This window comes from Balaenoptera acutorostrata, chromosome 5, assembly GCF_949987535.1.
Source record: "Balaenoptera acutorostrata chromosome 5, mBalAcu1.1, whole genome shotgun sequence".
Classification (NCBI taxonomy): Eukaryota; Metazoa; Chordata; class Mammalia; order Artiodactyla; family Balaenopteridae; genus Balaenoptera; species Balaenoptera acutorostrata.
Genome location: NC_080068.1, coordinates 24,342,090 through 24,356,957, shown reverse-complemented (window position 1 = coordinate 24,356,957; position 14,868 = coordinate 24,342,090). Strand labels below are relative to the sequence as shown.

Sequence of the window (14,868 nt, the reverse complement as noted above, 5' to 3'; positions counted from 1 at the left end):
GCGGGCTCGCGGAAGGCGGCGGCGCCGGGGCGAGGATGCTGCTCGCGGTGCCCGCGTCCTCGCCATCCTCCCCGGCCGCCCGCGGGGGCTTTGTTGTGACCCGGGCGCCGCGGGCCGCCCCCTGGTGAAGTCGCTCTCCGCCGCCGCACCTAGCTGGCGGGCTGGCGAGCGGACGGGCGGGCGCGCGTGTGCCCGGGAGTGCGCGCCGGTGCGCGCGGGACCCGACCTGCCGCCCCATTGTGCGTGCGCCCGCGGCGCCCGGGAACATGTGGGTGAACCCCGAAGAGGTGCTGCTGGCCAACGCGCTGTGGATCACGGAGAGGGCCAACCCCTACTTCATCCTGCAGCGGAGGAAGGGGCACGCGGGCGATGGAGGCGGTGGCGGCGGACTGGCGGGTAAGGACCCGCGGCCGGTCCCTGCGGGATGGGGGCCGGGAGCTGCGGCGGCGCCCGCCGCCCTGGGCTGCGGGCACCCGAGAGACGCCGCCCCGTCCCTTGGGGCTGGACGACCCGCCCCGCTCTGCTGCATGGAAAGCATCAGGAGTCGTAATTTTCAGACTGAAAGAGATGCTTCTTTTCTCAGCCTGTCAGGCGATGGGGCCCTTCGTGTCCCGGGCGCCCCATAAGTGGGTGATGTTTATGATAATGGAGATGAGTGAGTCTGGGGAGCGGGGTAGTGTCAGTCCTTAGGGATTGAATGCGGTACTTCCCCTCTCCCCCTTTTAAAAAATATTGCTTTCTATATGGACAAGAGAGGGGAAGGGCGGTTAATTTTTACTTCATTCTCTTTTGGTAATGGCAGGATCAGGTTATTAAATGCTCTTTTGTTTCCAGGGAAGCAATCAGTAAGGAGCTGGTGTGGTCATTTCCTATGTTAGTTACGCCTGAAGAGAAAAGGAAAAAGGAAGGAAAAGGAATATTGTTGTTGTCGTTGCATCTAATTAGGCATAACAAAGCAAGTTGTCTGGTTATAAAAAGAATCAGAAGTATAACTGCATTTTAATCATTTTAACTCAGTCTCTTCCCCAAACCCCCTCCCAAGGTATTGTTAATATTGTAACTATTACTAAAACCATGCCATATCATTCCACATGGTAAAATCAGATGCTTATCCCAAGTAGTGCCATATTAGAAAGGTCTTCTTTTATTAAGTAACTAGTTTGCATGGTGGGAGATGACAGATAATCTTGAACTCATACCATACTAGAGAAATTGGACCTTCCCCTCTCCCTCTTGGTTAGAATGAACAGAACTGGGATACTTTTTAGAACGAAAAAGTTAGCAGAAGAAACAGGAGAGGTTTAACCAGGAAAGATATTGTAGAAAAGAGATGAACCTTGACCTCTGCAGAGTTCAGAATATATCCCCCACCAGGAGCTTGCATGCTAGGTAAATTGTTGCTTTCAGAATGCCCTGCTATGAACTCAAAATTCTTGATATAGTGTGTATTTAGTTGTGATTCTAATTTATGAACTAGTTTTCTCGAGTAAAATTCAAGTGTCACACGGTACAGCATCTACTAGTTTGCTTGCATATCAAGTCGCCTCTAGATAATCTGATTTTTCTACACTTATTCTACCATAAAAGAAGGGAATCTGCAGAGCTCCAGGTTGTGTGCCAGAAATTCTGATTAGTGGCCTAGAATCAGTATTTTCCAGTTCATTTTGTAGAAGTTGTCTAACTATGTACATTAATATGAAACTTGCATATCTAATATTGGTATCAGCCCAGATTGTCCTTTAAGTCTAAAGCAACAACGTAGAGTAGATAGTTTACTGTATTAACAAAGAACATTTCCTGCCTGGAGATAACCCTTCCCACACCATCGACTACTAAGTATTTATTTTCTAGAGTCATTTGCAATAGGTTATAAAAAATAAAGAGATGCAGAGCCTTCTTTTTCTTTTTTTTTTTTTTTTTTTTTTTTTTTTTTATAAATGTATTTATTTATTTATTTATGGCTGCGTTGGGTCTTAGTTGCTGCGTGCAGTCTTTCTCTAGTTGCGGCGAGCGGGGTCTGCTCTTCATTGCGGTGCGCAGGCTTCTCACTGTGGTGGCTTCTCTTGTTGCAGAGCACGGGCTCTAGGCACGCAGGCTTCAGTAGTTGTGGCACACGGGCTCAGTAGTTGTGGCTTGCGGGCTCTAGAGCGCAGGCTCAGTAGTTGTGGCGCATGGGCTTAGTTGCTCCACGGCATGTGGGATCTTCCCAGACCAGGGCTCGAACCCGTGTGCCCTGCATTGGCAGGCGGATTCTTAACCACTGTGCCATCAGGGAAGTCCGAGCCTTCTTTTTCTAATTAACTTTTTTACTGTGTTCCTACTGACTCTTAGAGCTGTAATTAACTGCAGTCCACTTGGAATCTCATCATCGATGACTTATTTCAGATAAACTTAGCTTCTTAACTGAGAAATCATAGCTATTGCACTTATCGCTAGAATAATTGACATCATTGAAATGAGTAAAAATATTCCTGCCAACAAGGGCTATTTTCAACCAACATAGGAAAAATGTTTGCTCGGATTGGTTGGGGCCATATCAAATGTATGAGGGGCATTTTAGAAATCCTTGTCCAATGTATAGTATATTCTAATGCTAATGTGGGCTCATTCACGCATTCATTAACTCACTCTACCATTTAAAATATTGGTTGGTAACTTCTAAGGTGCCAGTGTCATGAAGCTCACAGCCTAGCACGAGAAGACAGATGCTGATAAAATTATCCTATAAATTAATATAAAATCTCCATTCTGCAGGGTCCCGGCAGAAAACAGAATCCAACCTAGTTCAAGTGAAGAGAATTTAGTGAAAAGACAACCTAGATGAAGGCAGGGTTCCCAGGACCAGTGAAAGGCACAGCAGTGGGGAGTTGTTAGAGGTGGCAGGAATGATGCTGCTGGAAGAGTTTGGGCCTCCAGAGAAGCAGCCATCCCTAGGAACACAGACCACAGCAAAAGAGGGTGGGAAGGACATGTCCGACTTCTCTCTTCTCCTCACCTCCCAGCTTCTGCCGTTGCCTCTCCTCTGTGGAACCCAGTAGAAGCTGGCTGGATGGACTGTCCTGGTGATCTAGTGCCTAGGGATCAGCCTCCCAGGGATGGATCTGGGAGGTGGGGACACACTGAGAATGACCAGCACTAACGTCAAAAGGAGATGTTACCCCATTCCGGGTAGGGGTAGGAGCAAGGAAGGATTCCCTGTAGAAGTGACCCTGGAGCTGAGAACTGAAGAAAGAAAAAGATTGGCCTGTGAGGAGAGGAGGGAAGAGCAAGTGTTGGGTATCCATTATTGGAGATCTTATGGAAGATCTCAGGACCTTTATATAATGTGCATTATCTGGACCAGTGCACCATCGTCCACTCATCGAATGGATTACGGATGAGTGGGAAACCCACTCATTGTGAACTGGTCAGGAGTGCTCCATGGTTCACAGTACTTGGTAAGATGTTAGCACAAAAGCTGTAAAAAATAATGGGCCACAATGAGGATACTTGCCCCCCCGCCGCTTTTCAAGCTATTCTCTTTTTGATTCCAGGCAATATACATGGGTATTGACACAATGAAGTTTTTTTCTTAATTGTAGATGCATTTGATTTATTTATTAATCCCCTTTAACTGAGATTTCATACACATACAAAAAAGTGCACAAAATAAAGATGCAGAGTGCAGTGACTTATCACAAGTAACACCTTGTAACCAACACGAGGATAAAAATTGGAACACTGCCAGTGCCCTAGAATCCCCTCATATGACCCTCTCCCAATCACTACTCACCCTCGCCCAAAGGTAAAAAACAGAAAACCTGTCCTGATGTTTTTCGGTAAACATTTCCTCACTTTTCTTTACAGTTTTCCCACAAAGCGCCTATCTCTAAACACAATATTTTGGTTTCGCCTGTCTTTTTTTTTTTTTTTTTTTTAAAGGAATTCCTTTATTTTTATTTTTTATTTATTTACTTATTTATTTTTGGCTGTGTTGGGTCTTCGTTTCTGTGCGAGAGCTTTCTCCAGTTGCGGCAAGCAGGGGTCACTCTTCATCGCGGTGCGCGGGCCTCTCACTATCGCGGCCTCTCTTGTTGCGGAGCACAGGCTCCAGACGCGCAGGCTCAGTAATCGTGGTTCACGGGCCCAGCCGCTCCGCGGCATGTGGGATCCTCCCAGACCAGGGCTCGAACCCGTGTCTCCTGCATTGGCAGGCAGATTCTCAACCACTGCGCCACCAGGGAAGCCCTCGCCTGTCTTTTTGAGCAAGGAATGAATGGAATAATGGAGTATGTATTCACATGTGTCTGGATTCTTTGCTTTGTGATATTTATGAATGTTGTTGCTTGTGGCTGTAGTTTTTTCATTTCCCTATGCTGTGCGGAAAACTATTATATGAGTATAGCACAATCATTTATCCGCATTTATCCACTGTTTTGTTGGAGGACCTTGGATGGTCCATTTGGGGTCTATGGATAAGGTGGCTGTCATCATTCTTGTTTGTGTTTCTTGGTACCTGTGGACATGCATTTCTGTTTTGTCTGTACCCAGGAGAGGAATTGCTAGCTCATAGGTTATGTGTATCATCAACTTTAGTAGATAATACCAAACTGGTTTCCAAAGTAGTTGTACCAACATACTCCCACCCACAGCATATGGGAATTTCCCTTGCTCCTTATCCTTGCCAACATTGTCAGTCTTTGTAATTTTAGCATTTCTGGTGGTTTTGCAGCAATATCACGTTGTGGAGTTAATTTGCTTTTTTCCTTACTGATGAGGTTGAGCACTTTTTCATGTTTATTGGCCGTTTGCAATATTTTGTGACATGGTTGTTCGTCTCTTGTCCCCTTTGTCATTGGGTTGTTTGTCTTTTTCTTACTGATTTGTAGGTATTTTAAAATATTTTCCGGATATGAGCTCACTGTTGGTCGTACATGTGGCACAATCTTCATTCTGTTGCTTGCCTATTCACTCTCTTAAGGATGAAAAGAGTTATTTTAATAACCAAGTCCTTTACAGATTCCGTTTTCCTTTATGGTTAGTGTTTTATTGTGTTCTGTTCAATAAGTCTTTTCCTACTCTGAGGTTATAAACATAGTCTTCTATATTATTTTCTAGAAACTTTTCAGTTTTCACCCCCAAATTTATATTTACAATTCACTGGGAATTAATTTTTGCATATTGTGTGAGATGGGGTTAAAGTTTTAAATTAAAATAATTTATGGACATCCAGTTATCCCAGCATAATTTACTGGTAAGTCCATTCTGTTCTCACTGCCCTATGGGGCTACCTTGTTCATAATTCAAGTGTCCCAATATGTGTTTGGGCTCTCTAGTCTATTCCTTTTGTCTATGAGAATATTTTTGCACCAATACCACACTGTAGTTTTATAATAGGAGTTTATATTCATTAGATCAAGTCCTCTTATTTTGTCCTTTAAGAGTTTCTTGACTAGTCTCTGTCTTTTACATTTATGCAACATTTTAGAATCAGCTTATTAAGTTCCACCAAAACAAAACAACAGCAACAACAAAGACTTACACTGTTGGGATTTTGATTGAGATCACATTGCGTTTATCAATAAATTTGGGCAAAATTAATATCTTTATAATATTGAATCTTCTGGTCCATGAACATGGTATATGCCTCTATTTATTTAGAGCTTTCAAAATTTCTTTCAATGATGTTTCATAGTTTTGTCTGTAAACGTCTTTCACATCTTGTATTAGATTTATTTGTAGGTATTTTTTTTACTCTGCTGTATATTGTTTCTTTTTTAAAATTTTATTTTCTAATTCTTTTTTTGCTAACCTATAGAAATATAATTGTTTAAAAATTGACTTTGTATCCAGAGCCTAGCTAACTTATGAAATGAATTCTAGTAATTTATCTGTAGATTCTTATGTATTTTTTACATACACAGTCATATCATCTGAGAAATTTGTTTTTTTCTAATCTTTATGCTTAAAATTTTTTTCTTTGTCATTTTGCACAGGCAGATTGTACAGTGTTGAATAGAAGTGCTGATTGTACATATCCTTTTCCCTTTTGAGGTCTCGAAAGACTTACAACGTTTATCATTTGTTCATCAACTATAGTGATTTTGTAGATTTTTTTTTTTAATTGAAGTGTAGTTGGTTTACAATGTTGTGTTAGTTTCAGGTGTACAGCAAAGTGATTCAGTTATACATATGTCTATTCTTTTTCAGATTCTTTTCCCTTATAGATTATTACAGGATATTGAGTATAGTTCCCTGTATTATACAGTAGGTGCTTGTTAGTTATCTATTTTATATTTAGTAGTGTTTATATGTTAATTCCAAACTCCTAAGTTATCCCTCCCCTCCTTTCCCCTTTGGTAGCCATAAGTTTGTTTTCTATTGTGAGTCTATTTCTGTGAGTCTTTCAGTTTTGTAAATAAGTTCATTTGTGTCATTTTTTTGGATTCCACATGAAAGTGATATCATATGATGTTTGTCTTTGTCTGACTTATTTAACTTAGTATGATAATCTCTAGGTCCATCCATGTTGCTGCGATTGGTATTATTTCATTCTTTTTGTAGCTGAGCAATACTCCATTGTATATATGTACCACATCTTCTTCATCCGTTCATCTGTTGATGGACATTTAGGTTGCTCCCATGTCTTGGCTATTGTAAATAGTGCTGCAGTGAACATTGAGGTGCATGTATCTTTTCAAATTATAGTTTTCTCCAGATATATGCCCAGGAGTGGACCATATGGTCCACTGGATCATATGGTAACTCTATTTTTAGTTTTTTAAGGAATCTCCATACTGTTCTCCACAATGGCTGCACCATGTAGATAATTTTTTTTTTCATTTAAAGGGAATTCTTATCCCTAGTTTGCTAAAAGTTTTTAATTATATATGGATCCTGAATTTTTTCAAATGCTTTTCTATATCTATTAAGGTAATCGTATGATTTTTCTCTTTTATTCTGTTAGTGTGATGACATATTAACTGATTTTCAGGTGTTAAATCAAACTTGTATATATAAAATAATCCAACTTGGCTGTGACATGTTATTGGGTTTTTTTATATGTTTATTTAATATCACTAGCTAATCTTTTATTTAGGATTTTTGCACCCTGATAAATTAGTAGAATTTTCCTATAATTTTTGTTTTTCACATTATCCTTGTCAAATTTTGGTATCAAGATTATACTGGCCTTAAAAATAAGTTGTGGAGTGTTCACTCTTCGTTCTGTTTTCTGGAAGAGTTTGTGTGATAGCAGTATTGTTTCACCTTGGCACATTGGCAAAACTCACAGGTGAAGTTATCTGGCCTTGAAGTGATCTTTGTGGGTTTGTTGAATGGTATGACAGCTATTCAAATGTTTAAAATTTTTCTTTTACTGTCAGTTTTATAAGTTGTTTATTTCTAGGTTTTATCTTTTTCATCCTAGATCTTCAAATATATTGGCATAAATTTGTTAATGATATTCTCATATTTTTAATGTCTGTAGGATGTACAGTGATAGCCCCTGTTTTTATTCCTGACATTGGTTATTTGTGCCTTCTCTTTCTTAATCGGTCTTTCTAGGAATTTATCAGTTTTGTAAAGAATCAGCTTCTAGACCTGTTGACCTTTTCTGTTTACATTTATTTTCTACTTCATTAATATCTACCATTTATTATTTCCTTCTTTCTGTTTTCTTTGAGTATACATTGTTATTTTTCTAGCTTTTGAAAATGATATTAGTTCATTGATATTCAGCCTTATTTTCTAGTATATTTATTCTAGATAATTTTTCCCTCTAAGCATGGCTTTACCTGCACTTCACAGCTAAGTTTTGATATATAGTGTTTTGGTGGTTATTTCACTCAAAATAGTTTTTTTCCATTCTGATCTTTTTTTGCATGTTATCTTGAGTTATTTAGATATATAGTTCTTAATTTTCAAACATTTTGGTATTTATTTTACTGCAGTTAGAAACCATAACCATATTTATATGATTTCAGTGCTTTGAAATTTAGTAAGATTTGTTTTATTTCCTGTTGATGGTCAATTTTTGTAATGTTTCATGTTGTGCTTGAGAGGAATAATGTGCCTTGCAGTTGCTGGCTAAAAGCTTTATTTATGTTCAGTGGTTAACTTTGCTGCTTGTGTTCAATTCTTCCACCATAATTGTGGTTTTGACTATTTGTCCTTGTAGTACTTCCAATTTTTGTTTTATATGTTTTAAGGCTGTATCATTAGGAATATATACATTTATAATTGTAATATATTTCTGGTGAATTGAACATTTTATCATGAAATGTTTGTATCTCCAGAATTGCTCTTTGCTTCATCATTATAGTTACAGCAGATTTATTTGGCTAATGTTTGTATGGTTATCTTTTTCATACTTTTACTCTCAACCTTTCTGTATCCATCTATCTATCTGTCTATCTATATATATGTGTGTGTGTGTATATATATATATATATACACATATTTTTTTTTAATCCATTTTTGGCCATGCCTCAGGGCATGTGGGATCTTAGGTCCCCGACCAGGGATTGAACCCAGGCCCCCTGCATTGGAAGCATGGAGTATTAACCACTGGACCACCAGGGAAGCTCCTGTATCCTTATATTAGATGTCTTTTATAAGTAGTAGATGGTTGATTTTTTTTTCTTTATCCAGTTTGAAAATCTTCACCTTCTAATTGGATTATTTAGTCAATGTACATGTGACTTGGGTTTAAATTTACTATCTTATTAAGTGCTTTCTATTTTTTTCTATTGGCTCTATGTTCTTTTTTATTTGCCTTCCTTCCTTGCCTTTTGATAGCATATGGGTTTTGGGGGTTTTGTTTTTTTTTGTTTTAAAGTAGAGGGAAGGATTTTTTATTTATTTATTTTTGGCTATGTTGGGTCTTCGTTTCGCACTAGGGCTTTCTCTAGTTGCGGCAAGCGGGGGCCACTCTTCATCGCGGTGCGGGGGCCTTTCACTATCGCGGCCTCTCTTGTTGCGGGGCAGAGGCTCCAGACGCACAGGCTCCGTAGTTGTGGCTCACGGGTCTAGTTGCTCTGCGGCATGTGGGATCTTCCCAGACCAGGGCTCGAACCCGTGTCCCCTGCATTGGCAGGCAGATTCTCAACCACTGCGCCACCAGGGAAGCCCCGTTTTTTGTTTTTTTTTAATGCATACATTTTTAAGCCTCTATTAGCTAGAAGTTTTTTTTTTTAATTAATTAATTTATTTTTGGCTGCATTGGGTCTTCGTTGCTGAGCATGAGCTTTGTCGGGTTGTGGCGAACGGGGGCTACTCTTCGTTGCGGTGCGTGGGCTTCTCATTGAGGTGGCTTCTCTTATTGCAGAGCATGGGCTCTAGGCGTGCAGGCTTCAGTAGTTGTGGCACACGGGCTCAGTAGTTGTGGCTCGTGGGCTCTAGAGTGCAGGCTCAGTAGTTGTGGCACACAGGCTTAGTTGCTCCGCGGCATGTGGGATCTTCCTGGACCAGGGCTGGAACCCGTGTTCCCTGCATTGGCAGGCAGATTCTTAACCACTGCGCCACCAGGGAAGTCCAGCTAGAAGTTTTATATTCATTTATCTATTCTTTTAGCGGTTACTATGGAGATCATAATGCATTCATGACTTAAAATATATTGTTAATTGGTATTTTCATTTTATTAAACATTTTTTTAATTGGTACTTTTAATCTCTTCCCAGATAATGCAAGGACCTTGGCTACTTTAACTCCATTTACCCCTCACCCCCACCCCACACCCTCAATTCATACGCCATTGTTGTAATGTATTTTAATTTTTTATATATTTTCCACACAAGAGCATATATATAATTACTACTAATTTTTAAAGTCTGTATTCAGTTAGACTTCCACATATGTTTACCATTTTTATTGTTCTTTCCTCTTCTCTGCTCTTTTTTCTAGAATCATTTTTCTACTGCCTGTAAAACGTCCTTTACTCTTTCCCTTAGTGAGAGCCTACTGGTGACAGATTTTCTCAGCTTTTTTATGTCTGAAAATGTCTTCATTATGCTTTCATTTTGGAAGTACATTTTTGTTTTGAATGGTTGGCAGTTAATTTTTCAAAGCATGGTTAAGATATTGTTCCATTGTCTTCTGATTTGCATTTGCTCTCTCTCTTTTTTTTCTGGAGAAGTAAACTGTCACTCTGAATTATTGCTTCTGTGTAATAATATGTCTTTTTCTCCAGCTGCTTTTAAGGTTTTCTCTTTGACCTTGGTTTCCTGCAGTTTTACTATGATCCACCTATTTGTGGATTTTAAAAAACTCTGCATGGGGTGGTAGGACTTTTTTGATCTATTGTTCATTGGCTTTGTAAACTTCATCCAGTGGCTCTTCAAATATTGCCCTTACCCCATTCTCTTAGTCTTCCTTTCTGGAACTCCAATTACATGTATGTTAGACATCATTGTATGTTCTATGTCTGTTACCTTCTGATTTTTACTTGCTTCATTTTGGTTATTTTCTTCTGATCTGTGTTCCAATTCACTATCTATTTAACTGTATTTAGTCTGTATAAGCCTACCCGTTCTTAATTACTTTTCAATTCTAAGATTTCCGTTTGGTTCATTTTTACGATTTCCAGTTATCTATCAGAACTCTCCATTTTTAAAATCATTCTTGAGCATGGCAAGCATAGTTATTTTAAAGTCCCTTTGAACTGCAATATCTTCAGCCCATGTGGGTCTATTCTATTGTCTGTCATTTCTCCTAGTTTTCATGAACGCTATTATATCATCCTGTATGCCTGGTTACTTTTCATTATGTAGGGACATTGTACTTCTACTTTGCAAAAGTAATCTGAAATAGAAGACAGTGTAACAGAGAATTTTTTTCGGCCAGTTGCAAACCAAAATCACTTTATTTTTAGGTATTGATATATTTCAAAACTGACCTCTAACCTGGGTGGTTTTGCCTACTTAAGATTCACACTTACGATTAGGTTGTGGATCTCTAAGGTCTCAACCCAAAGAGAGAGGAGCATCATTACTTTCCTGCCTCTTTGCTGACACTGATTGCTACCCTTGTCTTTCCAGTTTCTGATTCTGTTAAAAGCACATCCAGACTCTCAGCCACGCAGCAGCCCCTTTGGGAAGAAGCACATGCCTCCCCAAATAATAGTTTCCTCCCATGTAGGGCTCTTGTCTCTGAGCCACTTTCCCAGGTAAAGTAATTTATCTCTTTTTAATTCTTTGATATCTTAAAGTACATTTTTGTCCCATTTGTATAGTTGTCCTCAGTAGCAGATAGTTGTGCAAATTACCTTGTATGCCATTATAAAGTGGTGCTACTATTATCTCCATTTCATAGGAGAGGAAAGTAAGGCGTTAAAGAGATGGAGTGATTTGCCACAGATCACACAGCTAATAAGTGGGGGCCTATTTGACTTTGTATTTATTTTTCTTTACAAGACTAATTATAGTGACATAGGTTAACTTTATTTTCCTCACTATCCCCCTTGAGAATCTAATAAAAGCAATTGACTCTACCTCCCTAAGAATGAAAACACTGGAAAAAATTTACATGCAACTCTAGGAGCTTCATGGATCCTGACGAATTAGAATATGGGTGCTTCAAGTTAGAGGACATCACCAAGAGATTGAGACAATTTCTCATTACCCAAAACCAAAAGTGTGAAATCCTCAATTTCTCATTACCCAAAATCAAAAGCTGTTCTGTTAGAAATGTTTGAGTACTAACTGTGTTTAGAAGGCTGCACTTTATAAAGATATAAAAGAAAGAAAAGGCAAGTTTCTGTTGCTGAGCTATTACTAACCTAGCAATCAAACCTGGATGAATAGGGACTTCCCTGGTGGTCCAGTGGTTAAGATTCCATGCTCCCAATGCAGGGGGCCTGAGTTCAATCCCTGGTCAGGGAACTAGATCCCACATGCTGCAGCTAAGACCCAGAGCAGCCAAATAAATAAATAAATATTTTTTTTAAAAACCTGGATGAATAAATTTGGGAGAGCTAAAAACATAGGCATGGGAATGATACAAGTGCAGACTAAGACTGTATCAGAATATTTTGATCTGAGATTTAGCACTGGACTGTCCAGGAAATGGACTTTTTGCACCACATGGAGACCATCACAACTAGGGAAACATGACATTTGATAAAGGAAGGCAGTTAACAAGCAGTAAACATAGGGAAAGCTCCCCCTTTCCTGCATAAAGGCAGGAAATAAATTCTCCTTTGGCTAGAGACAGACTCTTATCAGCCCAGAGACAGCACCAGAGGACTCTGCAAACAAACCTTGTTAAACTATCCCTTATCTTTCTAGTTAAGGAAGATGAGGACTACCTAGCCCTAGTTGGATTATACTCCTAGCCCAAACCCCTTTGTTTTGACAATTCTTCACAAATATATTGTTTCTTTGTCTAAAAGTTCTAAGAGTTTCCGCCTTTGGCCACTTCTTTGGGTCTTCATTCTCTTGTGAAGGCTCTTGTGTACATGTACAGATTCACTACAGTTTGTATGCTTTTCTCCTATTAGTCTGTCTTTGTCAGTTTAATTTTCAGACCTAGCCGGGGACTCAAAGAGGGTGGACGAAAACTTCCTCCCTACACCAGAGAACTCCCAGGAGTGAGAGAGATACCAAAGCGATGTTCTAGAAGGCCTCCTGTTTTTAGGGTAAATGCATTCATCTCGCCAATTTGCAAGTTTTTTTTTAATTAATTAATTTTATTTATTTTTATTTTTGGCTGTGTTGTGTCTTCGTGGCTGTGCGCGGGCTTTCTCTAGTTGCGGCGAGTGGGGTCTACTCATTGTGGTGTGCGGACTTCTCACTGCGGTGGCTTCTCTTGCTGGGGAGCACAGGCTCTAGGCGCATGGGCTCAGCAGTTGTGGCTCGCGGGCTCTAGAGCGCAGGCTCAGTAGTTGTGGTGCACGGGCTTAGTTGCTCCGCGGCATGTGGGATCTTCCTGGGCCAGGGCTCGAACCCGTGTCCCCTGAATTGGCAGGCAGATTCTTAACCACTGCGCCACCAGGGAAGCCCACAATTTCCAAGTATTAATGAAGTTGCTCTTAGTTGCACTTAGCAGTTAACATTTTTCTTTGTAGATTAATTATGTATAAAAGCCAGTAAAATGTGTAATAGTTCCTAATGGAACCTAATGTTATAACTGTGTGTTGTCGTGGGCAGTGATCTATAGTTGTGTATGGGGTTGGCTCATATACTTACTTAATATGCAAGTGCTGCTAGCGAGAAGCACGGTTAGACAAAAGCAGATGTTGCTTGCTTGTTCCATGAATTCCTCCCCCTCTGCTTGTTATTCTCAACCTCAAGAGGATTTTGTCCACAGAATGATTTAGTCACCCATTCCAATTTGTCTTGAGACCTTACATTATTCTACAAAAAAAGCTGTAAGAATGAATACATGTAATTTGTGTAGGGTTTGAGATGGCTTTTGACATCTTCCAGGTGTTTGTAAACTGATCTCCAAAAGTAGGGAAGAGAAAATTTACTCCAAGCCTCCTTTTCAGAAAGTTGAGGAGTTGAGGCTGACTTCCTGTTCTAGGGACATGGCATTTGTTTTCTGCTTTACCATCATCACACGCAGAGGGGGCACACTTTATTTTTTATTTATTTTTTTATTGGAGTATAGTGATTTACAATGTTGTATTACTTTCTGCTACACAGCACAGTGAATCAGTTATATGTATACATATTTCCACTCTTTTTTAGATTCTTTTCCCATATAGGCCATTACAGGATATTGAAGTAGAGTTCCCTGTGCTATACAGTAGGTCCTTATTAGTTATCTATTTTATATATAGTAGTGTGTATATGTGAATCCCAATCTCCCAATTTATCCCTCCCTCCCTTTCTACTCTGGTAACCGTAAGATTGTTTTCTACATCTGTAAGTCTATTTCTGTTTTGTACATAAGTTCATTTGTACCATTTTTTTAAGATTCCCCATGTAAGTGATATCATATATTTGTCCTTCCCTGTCTGACTTGCTTCACTCAGTATGACAATCTGTAGGTGAGGGGAACCACTTTATGAAGAGATCGGGTTTTAAATTGTGGGATGGTTCCCAGGCCTGCACACAAAAACCTGTTTTGTAGTTGTGTCCAAATCCGGAATTTGTCACTTGGAACTGAGCAGATTGTAATGCTGACAGCTGTGGTGGGTACCACCTCCGGTCTGGGTCTGGGTCTCAGAGGCTAAGCCCAGGCATGCTTCCTGGCACCCTGAGTGCACCAAATACCACAGGCAAATTGGGAAGCCACCAAGGTTGCTCTTCTCACTACTTCTTTTGTGTTCTCTACCAGCTCCCAGGGCTCTAGTCTTTTTCAGCCCTTCCCTTAGTAAACATACAACCGGAGTCAGAACCTGATTCAAATCCCAGCCCCATCTGTTACCAAGAGATGTGATTTAGGAAGTGTCTCTTCCTTTCTGAGCTTGATTTCCTTATATAATATGGCTTAATCACCTTTCAGCGCCAGGAGTGAGGATTCTGAGAGATAAGTTATGTAAAATACAGGGAACACAAGGAGCCCTTCATAGGTGATGGCCCATCATTGTTCTCCGATTGCTGATGATCTCTATTAGGTGTTAGGAGGCCATTGGCTCTGAGTAATAAACACCGGTGTGTGAGCAACTCAAGCCTTACGGTTTACAGAGACATTGCATTTTTAAAAGGTGCTGATATAGCAAATGGTTATCTGTCTGAGGTTTAGGCGGCTTAAAAAAAGTTAAGTGAATATTCAGGCTTTTTGGTGAAGGGAATTTTTGATCAGCAACTTTATTTTTTATTTATTTTTGAACATCTTTATTGGAGTATAATTGCTTTACAATGGTGTGTTAGTTCCTGCTGTAAAACAAAGTGAATCAGCTCTATGCATACATATATCCCCATAACCCCTCCCTCTTGCGTCTCC

The 14,868-nt window shown here is 39.9% G+C and overlaps 1 protein-coding gene across 3 annotated transcripts in view; it reads left to right on the top strand.

Moving 5' to 3' along the window:
* Nucleotides 1-262: 262 nt before the first annotated feature.
* TBC1D9 (TBC1 domain family member 9) overlaps nucleotides 263-14,868 on the top strand; it is a 109,477-nt gene continuing 94,871 nt past the window's right edge. For all 3 annotated transcript variants that reach the window (XM_057547065.1, XM_057547063.1, XM_057547066.1), the window contains exon 1: nucleotides 263-396. In XM_057547065.1, coding sequence (XP_057403048.1) covers nucleotides 267-396 — 130 coding nt within the window. In that variant the 5' untranslated portion in view covers nucleotides 263-266. The remainder of the gene's footprint in view (nucleotides 397-14,868) is intronic.